This window comes from Crotalus tigris, unplaced genomic scaffold (genome assembly GCF_016545835.1).
Source record: "Crotalus tigris isolate CLP2741 ecotype Arizona unplaced genomic scaffold, ASM1654583v1 scf7180000019065.834497, whole genome shotgun sequence".
In the NCBI taxonomy this organism is placed as follows: domain Eukaryota; kingdom Metazoa; phylum Chordata; class Lepidosauria; order Squamata; family Viperidae; genus Crotalus; species Crotalus tigris.
In genome coordinates this window covers 437,232-459,958 of record NW_024097356.1, presented here as the reverse complement: position 1 = coordinate 459,958, position 22,727 = coordinate 437,232, and the positions used below count along the sequence as shown (strand labels likewise).

General features: G+C 51.5%; 1 protein-coding gene across 2 annotated transcripts; it reads right to left on the bottom strand.

Annotated features, from left to right (window-relative positions):
• Positions 1 to 2,716: 2,716 nt before the first annotated feature.
• On the bottom strand, positions 2,717 to 22,624 carry PGAP2 (post-GPI attachment to proteins 2). Of its 2 annotated transcripts, XM_039358730.1 has the most exons (5): positions 22,310 to 22,624; positions 21,966 to 22,218; positions 20,807 to 20,913; positions 5,197 to 5,305; positions 2,717 to 4,019 (listed from the first exon to the last, which is right to left on the bottom strand). In XM_039358730.1, the coding sequence occupies exons 1-5, from the start codon at positions 22,478 to 22,480 to the stop codon at positions 3,889 to 3,891; spliced, it is 771 nt and encodes a 256-aa protein (XP_039214664.1). In that variant the 5' UTR covers positions 22,481 to 22,624; the 3' UTR covers positions 2,717 to 3,888. The 2 variants fall into 2 exon arrangements, with proteins under 2 accessions (XP_039214664.1, XP_039214665.1); XM_039358731.1 differs by lacking the exon at positions 20,807 to 20,913.
• Positions 22,625 to 22,727: the final 103 nt, after the last annotated feature.

Sequence of the window (22,727 nt, the reverse complement as noted above, 5' to 3'; positions counted from 1 at the left end):
CAGGAGCGCCTTGCAGAATCAAACCATGGTAAGAGTTTTGGAACTGCCAAGCGAGGTGCCCCCTTTGCCGCCTCTTCCTCCAGCTCCACATCCTGTTTACAAAGGAAACGCTCCGTTTTCAGGGCCGGCCGTTCTGCGCTTCCGCCGTCTTCTTTTTGCGAAGACGCTCCGTGGGCCTCCCGCTCCCACAGCCTTCCTCCGCTGGGTGGTTTGCAGCCTGGCTCTTTTCTCCTGCAGCCTCCTGGGTCAGAGGCAGCGGGGCGTCTCCTGAGCACGTCAAGAGAGAGACGCTCCCTGTCCTGCCACCCAAGACAGCCGGGTTCTGCACACGCTTCGTGTCGAGTGGGGAAAAAAAAGAAAATGGCAGAAGACCCCCCCCCCAAATCCAGACTGTTCCCAGCCCCTCAGTTCAAACACAACCTTTCTCGGCCTTCTGGACCACCTCTGGAGAGGCCCAGCCATTGGTCGGCTGGGCTGCACCTTCATAGGGACTAGAAACTTGCTGGAATGGCTTGCAAGTTAGGATTCTCAGGATTCTCCATGCTCAGGTATACTTTCAGACGTTGTGGCTCGCAGCCCCTCGTGCCGGGTCACCCCTCCGGGAGTTTTCTTCACCAGAAAGAGCTACGGGGGTCTCGCTGCGTGAACACCCCTCTGCCCAACCAATGCCTCCTCCTGCTCCTGTCCAGCTCACCACGTTCAGGGGCAGCGGCCTCACCGGCCCTTGGCCTGGAAGACTCGGGGGGGCTCACCTGGCGTTCCCTGAGGTGATTTCCCTGCCCAGGGGTCTTTTTGTCACCCCCCCCCAATAAAGATGGCAACTTCCCCCTTGTCTTTCAGGCTCTTTCCCATGTTGATGCGGGGTCTGCATTATCCAGGGGTCTGGGACAATTCGCCATGGGGCACTTAACATGAGATAACTGCCCGCTAGGCCTGTTTCCCTCTTATTAGCAGAAATATCTCAATAATAATAATAATGATAATAATAATAATATAGGCATCTCATGTGCAATTGTCCCACAGGGCTTTGGCAGCGAGTTGTCCCATTCCATTATCCACACAAGGAGAGAGGTGGCCAGGTCAGTTGAAGCCAAGCCCTGCCTGGTCCTGCTTTCAGGCTGGGTGTGATGGCTTCTGGTCACTGCTCCTGCCCATGGAGGCTCCATCGAGGCCCCGGCTCCTCTGGGGCTTTAAGAGTCTCTTCTGTGCTTTGCCTTTGGTAAAGGCCCCTGTAAACAAGACGCCCCTTTGGCTGGCCGGCCTTTTATTGATTGCTTTGCACTTGGGCTGGGCAATTTGTGGAAGGCCTGTGTGTGTGTGTGTGTGTGTGTGTGTGTGAGAGAGAGAGAGAGAGAGACCCTGGCCCTAAGAGTTTCAGTCTAGGGAGGGCGAGACAGGAGACAGCGTCTATAACACTTTTCTGGGGTCCAACACAAGGTTGCACATCCTTTGTAAAGGCTTTGCTCCACAACATTGGTTACTATCATCTCCTGGAAGGTGGATTCTGAACTCAGGACCCCCTAGGTCTCCTCATTAACGCTGGCCAAGGGGGGACCATGCCAATTCAGGTGGAGAAAATGTCTGACTCAGAGGAGGAAGACCTCAGGGTCTTGGCCTTGATGATCTATGCCAGGGGTCTCTGACCTTGTCCGCTTTTAAGACTTGTGGACTTCAACTCCCAGAATTCCTGAATCAGCCAAGCTGAGGGCAAAGGGAGAGGTTGCCAAGCTTAGCCATGCTGGCTCAGGAATTCTGGGAGTTGAAGTCCACGAGTCATAAAAGAGCCAAGGTTGCCTACCCGAGGTAGTCCTTGACTTACAATGACTGAGCCCCAAATTGCTGTTGCTAAGTGAGATGTGGTGAATTTAGCCCCAGTTTACGACCTTCCTCACCACAGTGAATCACTGTTGTTAAATGAGTGACATGGTCATTAAGTGAATCTGGCTTCCTGGTCAGGTCGTGACCCCCCCAGGACACTTGTCATAAGTACAAGTCAGTTGCCAAGCCTCCAAATTTTGATCACATCACCGTGGGGATGCTACAAGGGTCACGTGTGAAAACCTGTCACTCTATTCTGCACTGTTTAAACTTCAAATGGTCACTAAATGAACGTGTGGAGGACTCCCTGTGATTTGTGGGTTCCGCTTGACCCTTTGAGGCCGGACCCTCTCCTGGAGAGGAGATATTTGAAGAGGGCTCTCATCTGTCTCCTTGGAGGGGGGGGTCCTCTTCCTTTCATTCTGCCCCCCCCCCCAGCTTCCTCCAATTTCTCACTGCCCCGGTGGGAAGCGAGGGGCCCAGAGCTGCACTGGGCATCGCCATCTGGAGCAGGGCCTCCCAGCCGTGGCCTCTGTCAGACCTGAGGACTTCAACTCCCAGAATTCCCCAGCCAGTCAGGAACGGCTGAGTGGGAAGGGACCAGAAGGATCCCTCAGTCTCATATTTCAAACTGGGCAGCTTCTAGGACCCCTGGAGCTCAGCTCCCAGAATCCCCCGGCCAGATTTCCCCAAATGGGGGGAAGGAGCAATTCACACACCCCCTCTGTTTTTCCAGAGGTCTCCTCGGCTGCAAGGAGGAAACGAGCAGGGCCTGGGGTCCGAGGGGCTGCAGACCGAGAGGGGGAGGACGGACGGACCGTGAAAGACCGGAGACAGTGAGGACCACCACCATCACCCCCGTCATCCCCCCCCCCCAAAGCCACCTGGAGAACTCGCCTTTTAAAAAAAATACTCGGTGCTTTATTTTGTGGGGAAAGTAAAAACTGGACGAAAATACATTATCTGGCGATGCGGATTTTCCCACAGGAAGACGAGGAAGCAGAACTGCCGCTCCTGGGTGACCCCGAGTCCCAGTGTCCGAACCCCTTGACCTTCCCATGGCGCATGTGGCCTCAGGGCCCCCGATTCTGCCCCGGGGGTGGGGTGGGGTGCAGAGGAGCCTCCCAGCCTGGCTTCGGGGTGCGGTCGAAGAACCCTCAGCTCAGCCTTGCTTCTCCCGTCTTGTATTTATGACGGTTGCAGGGCCCGGAACCCAGAGTGAATCCACCTTTTCCTGCGTCCACATCCCGGCTTCAGAGAAGGAGCCGGACCTCGTCCAGCTCACCTTTGGCCCAAATCGTTGGGCAGAGTCTCTCCTTCAGCCGGTCTTCAGGGATGCCTCAGTTCCGGCTGAATGAGCCTCCGTTTTGGTCACACAGCCACCACGCAACAACACACACACACACACACACACACACACACACACACACACACTCCCCGAGGTCTGTATCTTTGGAAGAGGGATCACTCTGAACATTTCCCAAGTCTCACGATGGAAAAAGGCAAAGCAGGAAGGTTAACACTGTCAACGCACAGCAGCCGTCCCTTCCCCTGGCCCGGGGGGGGGGGGAGAGGGGTTGGGGGGGTGGGGACATCAGTGCAAAAGCTGGAAATTGAGGGGAGGGGGAATTGAGAGGGGTGTCTTAAACACCTTAGCCCCTCCCGCCCACTTGTTCACAACCGCCTTCCTTATAACGGACACCAAAACTCCCAGGGAGGGGGGAATCCTGGGGCTGAAGGAGGGGCGAGCAGGGAACAATTCCCATGGAAAGGGGGTTGCCCCCCACCGTCCTGGAGATAATGCCCCCCCTCCCCAAGTTTTGGGCAGCAGCGGTTACAGGCCCCCGACATCTCTCTCAGAGCAGTGTCCGTCAAGCCAGAGGCTGCAATGATTCCTGCCCACCTCTTATCGGGACTAAGCGGGTGGGGGAGAGGTGGAAGAGTCCTCCCTGGGGGGGCTCCTTCTCTCCCTTCAGCACTCAGGGACGGCAGAGCGACCGCCAAGCCCCCCCCCTTTTCAAAGCGACAGCACTGGGCCTCCATGACGAGATTCCACTGTCCAGTCCTCGGCTAGAAGCGCTTCCCCTCCGGCGGGGAGCAGATCACCAGCTCCTTGTTGCCAAAGTCCCACCAGGCAGTCATGTGGAAGGCCATGTTGGACAGGACCACCAGGTACTCCAGGAAGGCGAAGACCGTGTACACTACAGGAGGAAGCAGGGCACAGAACATGGAATCCTAGGGCTCGGAGAGACCTCGGAGGTCTTCTAGTCTGTCCCTGGCTGGGGGGTCCTGGGAGCGCCCCAAGTCTTAAAGGCTGCCGAGGCTGAGAACCTGCTCTAACTTGCCCATCAGATATAAAGCAGGGGGCTGTAAATTTGGCAACTTTTTAAGACCGGCGGACTTGGACTCCCAGAATCCCCCAGCCAGCATGAGAAACAACAGACAAGGTGATCCTTCTGGTCCCGTCCAACTCTACCATTCATGGCTAGCTGGGGAATTCTGGGAATTGAAGTTCCACCAGTCTTAAAAGCTGCCCAATTTGGCACCCGATGTGAAACAAAATCCACAATGCTCAGGGTCTTCTGCTCCACACCAGGAACCCCGTCTGCGTTCAACGGTTGGATCGCCTCTTATTCCTTCCAAGCAATGCTCTTTCTAAAGAGTGTTCCTGGCCACGTGCAAAAAAAAAAAAAACAAACCCTGCCTGGCTCAGAGGTCTAAAGCAGACCTTCTAACATGGGCTTTACGGACCAAAAGTCCCAAGTTTATTTTCAATAATCGGCAACGGAAAATTACTTTCTCACTCAATAAAATTTGCAGGCCAGGAAGGACTGGTCTCTGGGCCCCCAGAACATGTGCTAACTTCAATAAATCTCAGTATTTAAAATGATTGACACCCCCACAGGGGTGTTTGTACTGATTTAGTGGGCTAATAATGAAGGACGGACATTACTATGTTACATGTTTGTCCTTTTTAATGTTGTGGAATGCCATTAGAGCACAATTAGTTTCCTTTGCCAGACTGCTAGATTCTGGCCTTTAGCACGAGGCTTTTAAATACATCTTGCTCTGAGGAGGGTCCAAAGGGGACAAAAGGATTCCCACAGGGGTCCCGGGCACAAAAAGGTCCCTGGTCTAAAGGCTTCAGCTATTGGACACTTGGATAGAGAAAGCAGCGAGGCCAGGAAAGGCCTAGAGCAGGGGGTCTTCCAACTTGGCCCTTTGATGACTTGTGGACTTCAACTCCCAGAATCCCTCAGCCAGGCACGCGTCTTAAAGTGGCCAAGGTGGAGGACCCCTGCTCTAGAGGCCCTGAAGCCGAAGGAGGGCAGGGCTCCAGGGCATGCCCAGAGGAGAAAGCAGCCAGGGCCCCCTTACCTCCAGCCTCGCAATACCAATTGTGACGGTAGTAGAAGCAGACGGAAACCAGGAAGGTGACCAGGTTGAAGATGAAAAGCCACCATTTCCACTTGTAGGACTTGCGCTCCTGTGGAGAGAAAGGTGGATGGATGACTTCCCCCGGCCCCCCACAAGTTCCTCCCCAGCCCCCCCACTCTGCTTTGCCCAGGCCAGGGGTAGGCAACCTTGGCCCCTTCATGACTCGTGGACTTCAACTCCCACAATTCTGAGCCAGCATGGGGGAACTATGGCCCCTTCATGACTTGCGGACTTCAACTCCCAGAATTCCTCAGCCAGCATGGGGGAACTATGGCCCCTTCATGACTCGGGGACTTCAACTCCCACAATTCCTGAGCCAGCTTGGGGGAAACTTTGGCCCCCTCATGATTCCGTGGACTTCAACTCCCAGAATTCCTGAGCCATCGGGGGAACTATGGACCCTTCATGATTCGTGGACTTCAACTCCCAGAATTCCTGAGCCAGCATGGCTCAGCTTGGAAACCTCTCTTTCTCCTCAGCATGGCTGGCTCAGGAATTCTGGGAGTTGAAGTCCACGAGTCATAACAGAACCACGGTTGCCTCCTCCCTCCCTCCCTCGCTTGCCCACCCACCCCAGGAGCTCCATGGGGCAGGCAGGCGAAGCCTCCGGGGCTCCGTTGCTCCTTTGTGCAAGCAGAAAGTAAAGCATAACTGCTTTTTGGGGGGGTGGGCTATTTCAATCGTGATCGGGACCCTTGGAATCCTAGAGGGCTCCCTCCGCCTCTGGATCCATCAGACCTGAACACCCTAATTTCATTCAAAATACCCCCCCCATTCCTGCTTCCATACAGGTGGTTCTCAACTTATGACCCCAACTGAATCAGTTTCTTTTGTTAAATGAGACATTTGTTAAGTGAGTTTTGCCCCATTTTACGAGTCATTAAGTGAATCACTGCACGGAACACGGTCGTTAAGAGAACCCGGCTTCCCCATTGACTTGGCTTGTCAGGTGACAAAAGGGAATCACCTGAACTCTGGACGCTGCGACCGCCATAAATACGAGTCAGTGGCCTGCAGTCCGAATTTTGATCACGTGACTCTGGGGAGGCTGCCAGGCTGGGCAGAGGGAGTGGAAGAGGGTCACCGCTGAGGTCAGAGAAAACCCAGAGAACCTATGCGGTACTTGTGCATTTGGTTTTTCTCGCCTAAATGTAGAACAGTGGTTCTCAACCTTTTTAATGTCGTGACCCCCAACCGGTTATAAGTCGAGGACTACTCAACCGGTCGTAAGTCGAGGACTACTCAACTGGTGCAGCACCGTTTGCAGACTGGGACTTTTGGCGGGCTCAGCAGGACAGAGACAGCCTGGACAATTCCTATTGGCTTTTGAAAGCCAATAGAATGAGACTCTATATAATAATAATAATAATAATAATAATAATAATAATAATAATAATAAGACAAAATGCCAAATCCAGTCTGAACATCTGGCTGACTGTGCGATGATCGATAATAATAATACCTGTAATACCATCAAACATCAACATCTGCCTATCCCAGGTCCTGGGTAAGGACTCGATAGGTAGACAAAATGCCAAATCCAGTCTGAACATCTGGCTGACTGTGCGATGAATGATGATAATAATAATAATAATAATAATAATAATAATAATAATAATAATAATAGTAAAGTTAGAAGGGACCTTGGAGGTCATCTAGTCCAACCCCCTGCTCAGGCAGGAAACCCTACACCATTTCGGACAAATGGCTGTCCAGTATCTTCTTAAAAACTTCCAGTGTTGGAGCATTTACTGCTTCTGGAGGCAAGCTGTTCCACTGATTAATTGTTCTCACTGTCAGGAAGTTTCTCCTTAGTTCTAGGTTGCTTCTCTCCTTGATTAGTTTCCACCCGTGGCTTCTTGTCCTGCCTTCAGGCGCTTTGGAAAATAGCTTAATTCCCTCTTCTTTATGGCAGACCCTGAGATATTGGAATACTGCTATCATGTCCCCCCTTGTCCTTCTCTTCGTTAAACTAGACATACCCAATTCTAGCAACCGTTCCTTATATGTTTTAGCCTCCAGTCCCCTAATCATCTTTGTTGCTCTTCTCTGTACTCTTTCTAGAGTCTCAACATCTTTTTTACATCGTGGTGACAAAAACTGGATGCAGTATTCCAAGTGTGGCCTTACCAAGGCATTAAAGAGTGGTATTAATACTTCACGTGATCTTGATTCTATCCCTCTGTTAATGCAGCCTAGTACTGTGTTGGCCTTTTTGGCAGCTGCAGCACACTGCTGGTTCATATTTAAGTGATTGTCTACTAGGACTATTGAGCATAGTGCCACCTATGCTGTACTTGTGCATTTGGTTTTTCTTGCCTAAATGTAGAACCTTGCTTTTTTCACCATTGAATTTCATTTTGTTAGTTAGTGCCCAGTGTTCAAGTCTGTCCAGATCCTTCTGTATCTGAAGCCTGTCTTCTGGAGTGTTGGCTATTCCTGCCAGCTTGGTATCGTCTGCAAATTTGATGAGTTCCCCATCTATCCCTTCATCCAAATCGTTGATGAAGATGTTGAAGAGCCCTGGGCCCAGAACAGAGCCCTGGGGCACCCCACTACACACTTCCCTCCATATAGATGCAGTTCCATTGAGGACCACTCGCTGAGTACGGCCGGTCAGCCAGCTACGGATCCATCTGGTGGTGGTTCTGTCTACCCCACATTTTTCTATCTTGTCAAGTAGTAGGTTGTGATCTACTTTATCACATGCCTTACTGAAGTCCAAGTAAATTATGTCCACAGCATTCCTCTGATCCACTAATTTTGTCACTTGGTCAAAGAATGCAATAAGATTTGTCTGGCATGATCTATTTTTGACAAACCCATGTTGGCTTTTAGTAATGACTTTGAGTCTCTTCGATTGGCTTTCGAAAGCCAATAGAATAAAAGGGAGTAGCACAGCTAAGGGGGGGAAAATGGCGGACTGCGTTGTTCGGCGACCCCCGTGAAATGGTCGTTCGACCCCAAATGGGGTCCCGACCCACAGGTAGAGAACCACTGATGTAGAACCTTGCTTTTTTCACCATTGAATTTCATTTTGGCACTATCTAACAAAATGAAATTCAGTGGTGAAAAAAGCAAGGTTCTACATTTAGGCAAGAAAAACCAAATGCACAAGTACAGGATAGGTGGCACCTTGCTCAATAGTAGTAACTGTGAGAGGGACCTCGGAGTCCTAGTAGACAATCACTTAAAGATATGAGCCAGCCGTGTGCTGCAGCTACCAAAAAGGCCAACACAGTGCTGGGCTGCATTAACAGAGGGAGAGAATCAAGATCAGGTGAAGTGTTAATACCACTTTACAAGGCCTGGGTAAGGCCACCCTTGGAATACGGCATTCAGTTTTGGTCACCACCAGGTAAAAAAGATGTTGAGACTCTAGAAAGAGTGCAGAGAAGAGCAACAAAGATGATCAGGGCTGGAGGCTAAAACATACAAGGAATGGCTGCTGGAATTGGGCATGTCTAGTTTAACGAAGAGAAGGACGAGGGGGGACATGATAGCAGTGTTCCAGTATCTCAGGGGCTGCCCCAAAGAAGAGGCAGTCAAGCTGTTCTCCAGAGCGCCTAAAGACAGGACAAGAAGCAACGGATGGAAACTCATCAAGGAGCGAAGCAACCTGGAACTAAGGAGAAACTTCCTGACAGTGAGAACAATTAACCAGTGGAACAACCTGCCTCCAGAAGCAGTAAATGCTCCAACACTGGAAGTTTTTAAGAAGAGACTGGACAGACATTTGTTCGAAATGGTATAGGGTTACCTGCCTGAGCAGGGGGTTGGACTAGATGACCTCCAAGGTCCCTTCCAACTTTACTATTATTATATAGAATTCGGGACGGGACATCCTGGAGAACCTTTGGCCTCTCCTCCTGACCCATGCCGTGGTCAGGCAGGTGTCCAGAAACTCCCCCTCCAGACTGGAAGCTGCCCCGCTGCTTCCCTGGAGCAGGCTGAGCCAGTCCCTCCGTGGGAAGCTGCTGAGCCGTTTCCCCCCACCGAATGATGTACGGGAGAAACGCCACGTGCCAGAAAAACAGCTTTTGTGCAGCGCTGGTGTTTACTGCTCTGCCCTGCTGGCCAGCTTTGCAGATGCCTCTGGTGGACCCCTTAATGCGGCACTAGAAAGATCTTTGGCCTCACCCAGCTCTGCGCCCATCCCGGAGCCTCAGCTACTCGGCCAAAGCGTTCCACACCGTCCCGGGGCTGGAAGGGATGGAGTCACAGAGATGGAAGGCAGTCAGAGCCCCTGGCCAAGGCAGGAGACCTTGTATAATCCCAGTCAAACGGTTGTCCAATCTCTCCTTGAAGGTCTCCAGTGATGGAGCATTCACCGCTTCTGGAGGCAGGTGGTTCCACGGGTTAATTGTTCCCACTGTCAGGAAGTTTCCCCTTAGTTCCGGGTGGCTTCTCTCCTTGGTGAGTTTCCATCCGTTGCTTCTTGTCCTGCCTTCTTCAGGGGCTTTGGAGAATAGCTTGACTGCCTCTTCTTTGGGGCAGCCCCTGAGATATTGGAACTCTGCTATCATGTCCCCCCTCGTCCTTCTCGTCATTAGACTAGACCAGGGGTAGGCAACCTGGGCTCTTTTATGACTCGTGGACTTCAACTCCCAGAATTCCTGAGCCAGTTCTAGGAGTTGAAGTCCACGAGTCATAAAAGAGCCAAGGTTGCCTACCCCTGGTCTAGACAAACCCAATTTGCGCAACCGTTCTTCACAGGTTTTAGCCTCCGGTGCCCTGACCATCTTTGCTGCTCTTCTCCGCACTCTTTCCAGGGTCTCAGCATCTGAAGAACATCCCTGTCTGGACCGGTCAATGGAAGAGGCTGGTCAAGCTTAACTCAAGCGCTGCTGAAGCCAGAGCAAATTCCGAGCGGCTTCAGTTACAAAACTAGATAACATCCTTTCATCAGCTGCCTGACTCAGCTAACCTGAGACACAAGGGCTGCCAGGGTAGATTTGCAAAGGGTTATTTAGGGCAGAAAGAGGAGGGGGGAGGACCCTGAGGAACAGCTATGGGGAGCATCACATGCAGAGGCTACAAATAGCCAACGATGCGGTTTCAGTTTGAGAAAGTTTGCAGAAGGAGCTGCACTCTGGATGCGAAAAAGTCCCCGGCAGATCATTTATTTTATCTTTAGAAAACTCTCTCACCGCTGAGGCTCCAGAGAGCTGGTGCTGCAAACTAAACTCTCTTTGAAAATTCCCCCAAGTAGAAGAACCGTTTTTGAAAGAAGAGCGAAAGCACCATGCGTAGGGCAGGCTAAGCAGGGCAGGCCAAAGTACAACATAGCAGGAAACCTGTCCACAAAATCTCTGAAAAAGCTGGTCCCCAGACAGCCCTGCAGAAGTCCCACCTCTTCCGACCCAGGTCTTTTATTCAAAGGCATCGGATTTCCTCAGCTGCAGCGGAATAAAATGTGCGTGGAGTGGAAGAGGAAGAGTTACTAGACTCCTGATTTGCAAACCGAAGTAGATTCATAGAGCCGTCTTGCAAAATCCTTTCTCCATCCATCTTCAGCTGAGCCAAATAATGTCTCCTCAACATCTGGCATCTACTTGGGAAGGCCTGCATCACTGGAGGCTGGATTTCTTTGTCTAATTCATATTTTTATGAGTTTATCAAAATAGGAAATACAGAGAGAAATTCGAAAAAGCAATAGAAAACTAGGAGGCTGAATTTCTGAAGGAAATTTCTTTCTGCCTTTCCTGTCCCTCCCCAGTCTCGTCTCCTCTCGTCTCCTCTCGTCTCCTCTCGTCTCCTCTCCTCTCCTCTCCTCTCCTCTCTTCTCTTCTCTTCTCTTCTCTTCTCTTCTCTTCTCTCTCTCTCTCTCTCTCTCTCTCTCTCTCTCTCTCTCTCTCTCTCTCTCTCTCTCTCTCTCTCTCTCGTCTTTGGCTGGCCACGGATCCCCAGGATCAGGCCCCAGGCAGGCTTTGAAGTGGGCAGGGCTGGGTGCAACCTGGGCCCAGAAGGACCGCAAACAAGCTGCAATGTGAAAGTTCACACAGGAAGTGGCAGACGGGAACCAGGAACCACCGTGCTTGTGCAGCCTGTGTGCAAATCCTCCTTGGGTCTTTAATGGGAGAAGACAGCTTTAAGCCCAGACTGAGCACCTCCCCTCCATCATTCACAACACCCACCTCCCCCACGGGAGTCTATGGCGAGTCTAGAGCAGTGTTTCTCAACCTTGACCATTTTAAGGCATGTGGACTTCAACTCCCAGAATTCCACAGCCAGCAATGCTGGCTGTGGAATTCTGGGAGTTGAAGTCCACATGCCTTAAAATGGTCAAGGTTGAGAAACACTGCTCTAGAGGAAAGGAGGATTAGGGGGGACATGATAGCAGTCTTCCAGTATCTCAGGGGCTGCCCCAAAGAAGAGGGAGTCAAGCTGTTCTCCAAAGCCCCTGAAGAAGGCAGGACGAAAAGCAACAGGTGGACACCAATCAAGGAGAGAAGCAACCTGGAACTAAGGAGAAACTTCCTGACAGTGAGAACAATTAACCAGTGGAACAGCCTGCCTCCAGAAGCAGTGAATGCTCCAACACTGGAGGTTTTTAAAAAGAGACTGGACAGCCCTTTGTCGGAAATGGTACAGGGTTTCCTGCCTGAGCAGGGGGTTGGACTAGATGACCTCCAAGGCCCTCTCCATCTCTGTTACTCTCTATTCTCCCATGGCTCACACAAGCAGAATTAACCACCATCCCCACCTCAGCATTTCCTGCCCACATTCTCTGCACAGCCACAACTTCAGAGTCACCTGGACCACCCTCAACCCCTCATCCCCACCACAACCGAGGCCACAGGTGAGAAGGTCTAAGGCAGTGGTTCTCAACCTTTTTAATGCCGCGACCCCCCCCAACCGGTCGTAAGTCGAGGACTACTCAACGGGTGCAGCACCGTTTGCAGAATGGGACTTTTGGCGGGCTCAGCAGAGCAGAGACAGCCTGGACAATTCCGATTGGCTTTGGAAAGCCAATAGAATGAGACTCTATTCAAGAGAGTCTCTTCTATTGGCTTTCGAAAGCCAATAGACTAAAAGGGAGTAGCACAGCTAAGGAAAAGGGGGGGGGGGAAATGGCAGACTGCATTGTTTGGCGACCCCCGTGAAATGGTCGTTCGACCCCAAATGGGGTCCCGACCCACAGGCTGAGAACCACTGGTCTGAAGAGGAGAAGGACCAATAGGAGCATTCTGAGGGGTCCCGTTTAATTTACAGCTGTAGCAGAGTTGATGGCGTTGAAGCCAACAGGCAGGAACCCGGATGCACAGAGAGAGGACAGGAACCTCCCTTCAGCCCTGGAAAGGGAGAAAGGGGTGGCTGGAGAATTCTGGGAGTTGAAAGTCCTGCCCTAGGCTTTCTGGGACCCCAGGGCCCCCTTCCTTCTCCCCCAATAAAGCTGTACAAGACACCCGGTACAAGCCGGATCCAGGGACAGAAAGCAATTCAAGGCAAGCCAGGAAAACAGAGGCTGCCTCCTGGTGGCCCAGCACACACACCCCTCCCTCCCACACCCGGCAAGGAGGCAGAAGCCCCGGGTCAGGCCAGGGAAGGCTCTACTACAGCCTCCCCACAGGGGCCACCTCCGAGTAAGCGGCCCTCAAACAACACAGGCAGGAGAGCAGAGAGGCGGGGAGGACCCAAGGGTCTCCTTTACCCACCAGACACCAGTCCAAAGAACACACCGACGACAAAGCCAGGCAGACGGGCTCTTGATACGCCGAGCTTGGCGGTTTCCTTGCAGACGTTTCACTACCAGATTAAGGGACATCATCAGTGCTAGCCGGGAGACGGGCAGCGAAACGTCTGCAAGAAAAGCACCAAGCTCAGAGAACACCAGGAACCTCACGCTTGTTGCCACTATCCTCCTCCCCCCCCAGCAAAGCCCCCCCTCCCTTCTAGCACTGATGACGTTACCTAGTTGGGTCATGAAACGTCTGCAAGGAAGCAGAGAGCACCAGGGACCCCACAATCCAACTCTTGAGTACGAATACTCTCTTCTGTTGGTGAAACTAGGCTGTAGGACGCCAAAGTTAACAACAATAATAAAAATAATAATACGAAATAAAGTTGGGAGGGACCTTGGAGGTCATCTAGTCCAACCCCCTGCTCAGGCAGGAAACCCTACACCATTTCAGACAAATGGCTGTCCAGTCTCTTCTTAAAAACTTCCAATTCATTTAGTTCCTTCCACACCAGGCAACTAAGCCAATTGTGTGTCCAAAAACACAGCCTCTGCCTTCTGGCAGGCAGCCTTGAACTCAACCCTCACCCTCCCCCCTGGGAGGGGGGGGGTTCCTGCTTCCCAGAGGCCTCAGTCCCTGTCTGGCTGAAGTTGCTACAGACTGCAGGCCCTTTGCAGCCTGGGCAGAGCCAACTTTGGCCGAGGGCGCATTTGAAAGAACTGCCCCCTTCAGCGCCAGGCCCCCCCCTTTCTTCCAAGGATAAATACTGCACTCTCCCACTTGGGATGAAGGGGGGGGGGCTTTGCGAAACTCACAGCCTGGGACCATGTCTCAAGGATCATCAGTACGCGGATGATACCCAATTATACATCTCCACCCCGGGTCCTTTCAGTGAAGCAGTGATGTGCCGGTGCCTGGAAGATGTGAGGGTCTGGATGGGGGTGAGCAGGCTTAGACTCAACCCTGACAAGACCGAGTGGCTCTGGGTCTTGCCCCCCAAGGGTCATCCTGATGGTCCATCTTTAGTCCTGGGGGGGGGGGGCAAATTTACCTCCCTCAGTGCAGGCACACAACTTGGGTGTCCTCCTGGACTCACAGCTAAATTTGGAACAACATCTATCGGCTGTGGCCAGGGGGACCTTTGCCCAGGTTCGCCTGGTGCACCAGTTGCGGCCTTATTTGGACCGGGAGGCTTTACTCACGGTCACTCACGCCCTTGTCACCTCAAGACTGGATTACTGTAACGCGCTCTACATGGGGCTACCCTTGAAGGGCGTTCGGAGGCTGCAGTTGGTTCAGAACGCAGCCGCAAGAGCGATTGTGGGCACGCCAAGGTACGCCCACATGTCACCTATCCTCCGCGAGCTGCACTGGCTTCCTGTGGGTCTCCGGACGCAATTCAAGGTGTTGGTTATCAACTTTAAAGCCCTTCATGGCATAGGGCCAGGTTACCTACAGGACCGCATTCTGCCGCACAGCTCCCAGAGACCGGTGAGGTCCCATAGATTGGGCCTACTTCGGGTCCCATCGGCCAGACAATGTTGGCTGGCGGGCCCCCGGGGAAGGGCCTTTTCTGTGGTGGCTCCGACCTGGTGGAATCCGCTTCCCCCCGAGGTGCGAACTACTCCCACCCTGCCGGCCTTTAAGAAAGCCGTTAAAACTCTCCTGTTCCGGCAGGCCTGGGGCTGATGTCCCCGGGGGGCCGGGATATGATCGGACTCGCGGTATGACTGGATTATTTTATTGGATTATTTTATTGTTTTACGACTGTTTTTAATTTTGTACGCCGCCCTGAGTCCTTTGGGATTTGGCGGCATATAAATATTTGTAAATAAATAAATAAATAAATAAGGATACCGACCTCAGAGACCTCCTGTCATGATTCTGACAGATGAAACTCTTCAAGAGAACTTCGAGGCATTGTTTACCTTAAAGAATCTTTTATTCGAGTTTGAGTAGCGTAATATTGGCATTGCATAATCGAAGCTAAAAACTGGATTCCTCTCCCCTGAGCACCTAGTATCAAAGCACAATCCCCTCCTCCAATTAACAGTCATAAATCACATTCCCCAATTAGTTTGAAATGTAGGCTTCCTCTCCAGTTCTCCAGCTGCCAATTCCTTATCAGTTCTGGGTTCAATAACCTTGATTCTCAGGCTAAGTTTAGTGTTGTTATGTCCAGCTGGACATCCCCCCCCCTCTTCCCGCCATCATCTAACTCAGTGTTTCTCAACCTTGACAATTTTAAGGCATGTGGACTTCAACTCCCAGAATTCCACAGCCAGCATTGCTGGCTGTGGAATTCTGGGAGTTGAAGTCCACATGCCTTAAAATTGTCAAGGTTGAGAAACACTGATCTAACTCTAAAAACGAAAGGGAAAAAGATGGCTACATTTCCATCTGTTGTCAATGCAAAACATCCGATGTTAGCAGCGTTGACACCTTCCACACCCATCCACCCCCAGCAGTTTTCTGCAATGTTTCTCAACAGAACCTGTTTCACCAGACCAGGCGTTGCAAACTGCTTCTCCACAGAAGGAGGCATAGACGGGCAGCCCTAACGAGATCACCCAACGAAGGACAGACCAAGAATTTGCTTGGGCGGGGTCTTATCATGTGGCTTCTACCTGGTGCAGCGTCACCAGATGTCCGGCGTAAGGACCCACCCTCTCTGTCCTCACATCCTGCGTGTGGCAGGCGTAGCCTTAAAATCCAATATATGTCAAAACTGCCATCTCACTGTCAGTCTGCCACAAACCCTGGGGGGGGGGGAGAGGGAGGGAGGGAGAAGGCTTTGGGGAGGGGGAAAAATGAAACTGAACTGTGAGAACAGCGCTCTGCGAGAACCCACAAAGTCTCCAGGGTTGTTTCCCCGGGAGCAGAATGCCCCCCCCCACACACAGGGTGACCGTTTATTTATTTATTTATGAGACTTATATACCGCTTTAAGTGCGAGCACTCTCTAAGCGGTGTACACCAGTAAGCAATGTGTGTGTGTGTGTGTGTGTGTGTGTATATATATATATATATATATATATATATATATATATATATATATTATGTATGTTTTCTGAGGTTTTCGCGGGTATTTGTATGTAGGTCTTTGGTTGTTCGGGTTTTCTCCCACGTAAAATTGGAAGTGTCTTGGCGACGTTTCGACGAACGTCGCCAAGACACTTCCAATTTTACGTGGGAGAAAACCCGAACAACCAAAGACCTACACATATATATATATATATATATATATATATATTATATATATATATATATATAATATATATATATATATATATGTTTTCTGAGGTTTTCGCGGGTATTTTAGTCAGGCTGGTTTCAACTCCACATATAATGGTTTTCAGTGGGGATGTGTTTGGGCGACTGCAAAGAATCCTTTCCAAAGGATTCAACTTTGCAGTCGCTCCCAAACACATCCCCACTGAAACCATTATATGTGGAGTTGAAACCAGCCTGACTAAAATCAACCCCGACGACGCCAACAGAATCAGACTCGAAATCACCAACATCCTCTGCACCAGCAAGCCACCCAAAAGCAACTTACCCAAAGAGGAACAGACAGCACTACGTAACCTTAAAGAAGACACCAGCATAATAATCCTACCAGCAGACAAGGGCAACGCCACGGTGGTTATGAACACATCTGACTACCAAACCAAATTAACCAACCTACTCCAAGACTCCACATACAAACCCCTAAATACAGATCCCACCACCTACCTGGAAAAAACCACCAGATCCAAAATAAAAGCCTCCCCCATTAGCGAAGAGATCCAGCAAAGAATCATTCCCAGAGAGAAATCATCCAGATGCCCCAAACTCTATGGTCTCCCCAAGATACACAAGGAAGGAACCCCACTCAGACCTATAGTCAGCTCCATAGGCTCACCTCTACAAAACCTAGCCAAATTTCTCGCCAAACAACTACAGCCCTATGCAGAATCCATTACCTCACATGTAAAAAACTCATTCCAGTTTATAGAGATCATAAAGAAACAAAACTTACAGCCCAGCGACCTACTAGTGAGCTTCGATGTCATATCCCTCTTCACACAAGTGCCTATCAAAGAAGCCTTGACAGCTATCCAAAACAAATATAACCCCCCCAAACACATCTTAGATCTGACCAACCACTGCCTATCCAACACATACTTCATCTATAATGGACAAAAATACAAACAAACAGAAGGAGCACCCATGGGATCACCCCTCTCACCTGTCATTGCCAACCTCTACATGGAACACTTTGAAACCCAAGCTCTAGAAAAATCTGATCACAAACCCAAACTCTGGCTCAGATACGTAGACGACACCTTCATAATCTGGCCACATGGGAAAGAAAAACTGGACAACTTCCTCACACACCTCAACAGCCTACACCCCAAAATACAGTTCACCATGGAAACAGAAACTAACAACCAACTTCCCTTCCTGGATGTCTTAGTCTACAAGAAATCCAATGGCTCCCTAGGACACACCATCTACCAGAAGAAAACACACACAAACCGCTATCTGCACGCTCTCTCACACCACCACCCAGCACAGATCAACTCTGTAGCCAAGACACTCATCTCCAGAACAAAACGCTTAGCTGACGAACAACACCTAAAACCCGAACTACACACTCTCACCAATGTACTAACATCCAATGGATTCCATAGAAATAAGATTACAAACCTAATCCAAAAAGAAACCCCCACTAAAATCCAAGACAAAGAACAAGAAAACGGCAAAGCCATCCTCCCATACATAAAAGGCATCACAGACAGAATCAGTAAGATCCTCCATAAACACAACATCAAAACAGCATTCTGCACAAACAGAAAAATATCCACCATCCTTAGAAACCCCAAAGATAAAATTGAATTAGAAAATCAAGGAGTATACGAAATCCCATGCACCACTTGTCCCACCACATACATCGGACAAACCAACAGAAGAATAAGTGCACGCATTGAAGAACATAAGAACTCAGTCAAAAAAGAGGAACCAACATCTTCCCTGGTCCAACACCTTAAAGCTACAGGACATGAAATTGACTTTAAAAATACCAGAACCATTGCCAAAAGTGAACATTTTAATAACAGAATAATCAGAGAAGCCATCGAGATAGAAAAACGCCCACACAGCATGAACAAGCGAGATGATACCTCCCGCCTACCAGCCATTTGGAAACCCGCCCTCATTGACAAACGACTCCCTAACACAAAAAATGATACCAGACCCACACTCACAAAAACCACACAGGAGGTCACCACCAAACATCCACGCAAAAAACAAACCCAAAGCCACACTGACTATGAGGCACGACCACAAACCAGAAGCCAGACCACAGCTGCATCATTAGCCACTTTAAACCCCCTCAATCCATACATGAAGCAAACTGACACCCTCCATGAAGAGGAAGCACGACCACGAACGCGAAGCCAAGGAATGGCAGGGCAGCCCAAAATCTTGAATCCCTCTGCAACTCAGACTAACCTGAGCACAACCAAACAGAACACTCCCCCAGCCAATCAGAGCACAGCCAACCCCCCAGCCAATCAGAGCACAGCCAAGCCCCTAACCAATCAGAACACACCTCCACCCAATCAGAACACAGCCAAGCTCCCACCCAATCAGTTCATACCCCCACTGGCAGTTAAAAGGAAGAAACAGCTAAGACCACACATTGCTGCTCGAAGCACGAAGCTGAAAACACCAGCCTGAAGATGACGAATGGGACTTCGTCGAAACGTCGCCAAGACACTTCCAATTTTACGTGGGAGAAAACCCGAACAACCAAAGACCTATATATATATATATATATATATATATATATATATATATATATATATATATATATATATATTTACATTGCCCCCAACAATATGGGTCCTCATTTTACCTACCCCGGAAGGATGGAAGGCTGAGTCAACCTTGAGATTTGAACCGCTGACCTGCTGAACACAGTCAGCTAAAGTGGCCTGCAGTACTGCACTCTAACGGCTGCGCCACCTCGGCTCTTTCCAAAACATCTTTTAAAATGAATTGGACAATAGCAGTCTTCCAGTAGCTCAGGGGCTGCCCCAAAGAAGAGAGAGTCAAGCTATTCTCCAAAGCCCCTGAAGGCAGGACAAGAAGCAACGGATGGAAACTGATCAAGGAGAGAAGCAACCTAGAACTAAGGAGAAATTTCCTGACAGGAAGAACAATTAACCAGTGGAACCACCTACCTCCAGAAGTGGTAAGTGCTCCAACACTGGAAGTTTTTAAGAAGAGACTGGACAGCCAGTTGTCCGAAATGGTATAGGGTTACCTGCCTGAGCAGGGGGTTGAACTAGATGACCTCCAAGGTCCCTTCCCACTTTATTACTATTATTACTATTACTATTATTATTAAGAGACAAACAGTGGGAAGGGACCAAGGCAAGAGAATTAACTGGGCAAAATGGACGCACCATTTTCAGTTCTGGCTTTGCGCTACTGCACTTCCCTTCGCTTCTAGCAAACTAGACCTTTCCGAACAAATGGAGGTAAGGATCGTTTTTACTTACTCAGGGAGGCCTGACAGTTACGTAACCCTTAACTTACAGCCATTTATTTAGTGACCAGGGCACTGGAAAAAGTGGCATGGCCGTTTTTCACACTTTCACTGCTTCCCAGGGTCACACATGATCAAAATGTGGACTTTTGACAACTGCCATGAATCCCAGGGTCACCTGACCACCGTTTTTAAACTTCCCTGCCGGTCTCTGACAAACCAAGTCCCTGGGAAATCAGATTTGCGTAATGTCCGCGTGAATCACTTAATTGGCGAAAAGGCCATAAAATGGGGCAAACTGCCTTGCTTATCCACGTACATGTTGGGCTCAATTGTGGTCGTAAGTCAAGGACTGCCTGTGGCTTTCCGAGTGTATCTTCCTGAACAGCTTTCCTTGCCTAACAAGCACTGGCTGGCAAGTTAAGAAGCCCCGTGATCAGGCTGGGGCATCTGCTGCCTGGGACGGTTGACTCCCCAAAGAAATCAGCACTTGAGTTCTCACTCAGGGCAAAAAAAGACCAGGCTGAAGTTATCCCACTCTGGACAAACGTCATGAAGACCCAGCTCTCCGGAGAAGGCTCTCATGCTGGGAAAGAGGGAAGGGGAGGGGAGGATGGCTAGCAGGAAAAGTGGAGGGACTCAGTCCCAGTGGAAACAGCTGGAAGACCTGAAGGACCAAGCTGGGTATAGAGCAGTGGTTCTCAACCTGTGGGTCGGGACCCCCTTTGGGGTCGAACGACCATTTCACGGGGGTCGCCAAACAACGCAGTCCGCCATTTTTTCCCCCGTTTTCCTTAGCTGTGCTACTCCCTTTTATTCTATTGGCTTTTGAAAGCCAATAGAATAGACTCTTGAATAGAGTCTAATTCTATTGGCTTTCAAAAGCCAATAGGAATTGTCCAGGCTGTCTCTGCCCTGCTGAGCCCGCCAAAAGTCCCATTCTGCAAACGGTGCTGCACCAGTTGAGTAGTCCTCGACTTACGACCGGTTGGGGGTTGCGGCATTAAAAAGGTTGAGAACCACTGGTACAGATCATCACGGGGAAGATCCATTTATCCACTCTGTTCAGAGTTGACAACTTGATGGTGCATAATCAATCAATCAATCAATCAATTTCTATCTAGACAGACACCTTTTCTAAGGCCTGCTCTGCCGTGCACTAGTCTGAGGTGTCTTTCTTAACTGCTTATTCCTTTAGTCTGGAGAAAATCTATGTGGTGGCTGAGAGGTGAGAAGAACGGGATGGCACCCCACCAACCCTTCACTCAGGATCCTCCTTGGCCTGCCCCGGGGCCCAAAGGAGAAGGCAGCTGGAGGGGAGTAGCCCTACCTCAGGAGTGATGGCGTACTTCTTGGTCATACCCCAGAGCAGGCAGGTCAGGAACATGTGTCCGAGGGCCGAGAAGATGAAGAGTACGAAGGCTAAATGGTGGAAGGCTGCAGGGGAGACCAGGAGGAAAGAGGTGACAGCGTGGGAGAGACAGGGGAGACGGGGGGGGGGCAGAGAAGGAGGGGAGTAGGGAGAGAGAATGAGGGAGTGACAGGGAGGAAGACAAGGGGAAGGGAGGGGGTATGACAGGGAGGAGTGACATTTACGAGGGAAGACGATGGTGAGGAAGGATGCAGAGCGTGATGCCCCCCCCCCCAGATGCTTCCCGAAGTGTCGGCTCAAAGGAAGATGAACCGGTCCCAGGCATGTCTGAGGGGGGGGGGAGTTTATTTATTTATTTATTTATTTATTTTTATTTATGAGACTTATATACCGCTTTAAGTGCAAGCACTCTCTAAGCGGTGTACACCAGTAAGCAATATATGTATATATTTACATTGCCCCCAACAATCTGGGTCCTCATTTTACCTACCCCGGAAGGATGGAAGGCTGAGTCAACCTTGAGCCGGTGAGATTTGAACCGCTGACCTGCTGAACACAGTCAGCTAAAGTGGCCTGCAGTACTGCACTCTCACTGCTGCGCAATGGCTCCAGCTGAAGCGCAGGTGCAGCAGGCCAGCCCTGAGGCTTCGGGTGGGGAAAGCAGCCGGCTGAAGTAGGTCAGAGATGAGGAAGAGGAACTGCCTGCTGCACCAGACCCGAGAACAGGCAGGGCAGAGAAAAGGCAGGAGCAGAGAAGGCCAGCCAGATCACTCGCGAGAAGAAAGCCTCGCCCTTCCAGAAGCTGCGACTGAGCACGGCAGACTTGAACTTCCGACGGGCTCTCTTCTGCGGTTGCCTTGGCCTGTGGCCTGGACTCACCTTTGCCTGGAGGAAGAAGGGTGCCTCCCTTCCAGCGCCGCCTACGTGGAAATCATTGGGGTGGAGCTGGGACAAAGGCCCCCTCCGCCCCTGGGGTGAGTGTGTGTGGGTGTGAGAGGGATAACATGAGGGGGGACAGGGAGAGGAATCGAGGGGGTAGGGGGAGAGACAGGGAAAAGAGGAGGGGGGAGACAGGGAGAAGAGGGGGGAGAGCGGGGGGGGGAGGAGGGGAACGTACCGTGACTCTCGGCGGAGGAGACGTAGGTGAGCAGCAGCAGCCCCAGGTTCTCCCCCAGGGCGAGGCCCAGGACGGCGCGGCAGAGGCGCGGGTAGAGCCGGTGCGGGCTGGGGAAGGCCCGGTAGTAGCGCCAGTAGGCGGCGGCCACCAGCAGCCGCGGCGCCGACTGGAGGGCGATGCAGAGGCGCCACACGTAGCGCTCCGGCGTGGCGGCCCCGATGGCGGCGCTCAGCGACGGCAGGTAGTTGGGCACCTGGCGGGGAGGGGGGGAGGGAGGAGGATCAGCGCGGAGGGTCCCCTCCCCCTCCAGGCCCCCCTCCCTCCCTCCCTCCCCCGGGACTCACGCGGCAGTGCGTGGCCGTGGCCTCGGCGAAGTGGAAGAGCAGCGCCCAGGCCACGCAGAAGAGGAAGCCGACCAGCGGGCAGCCCACCGTCCAGGCCGCCAGCGTGGTGAAGCGCACCCGCAGCAGCGCCCAGTCCCGCTCGCGTTCCAACGGCAGCGCCACCGGCAACATCCCGCTCGCCTCGCCGCCGCTCCCGGCCGCCTGGCCCTGCCCGCGCCCGCCGGGAGCTGTAGTCCGCCGGCTCCTCCTCCTTCGGGCGCGGCGTCGCCGCTGCTATGGAAACCAAGCCCACAACACCCGCGCCCGCCGGACGCTCAGGCTCCACCCACTTCCGGGGACACGGGAACCTCCGCGGCGTCGCCCTCGCGCCTCCGCCTCCCAGCCCCCCCCCAGCAACAGGGCCGTCGGTTGCCCCAAC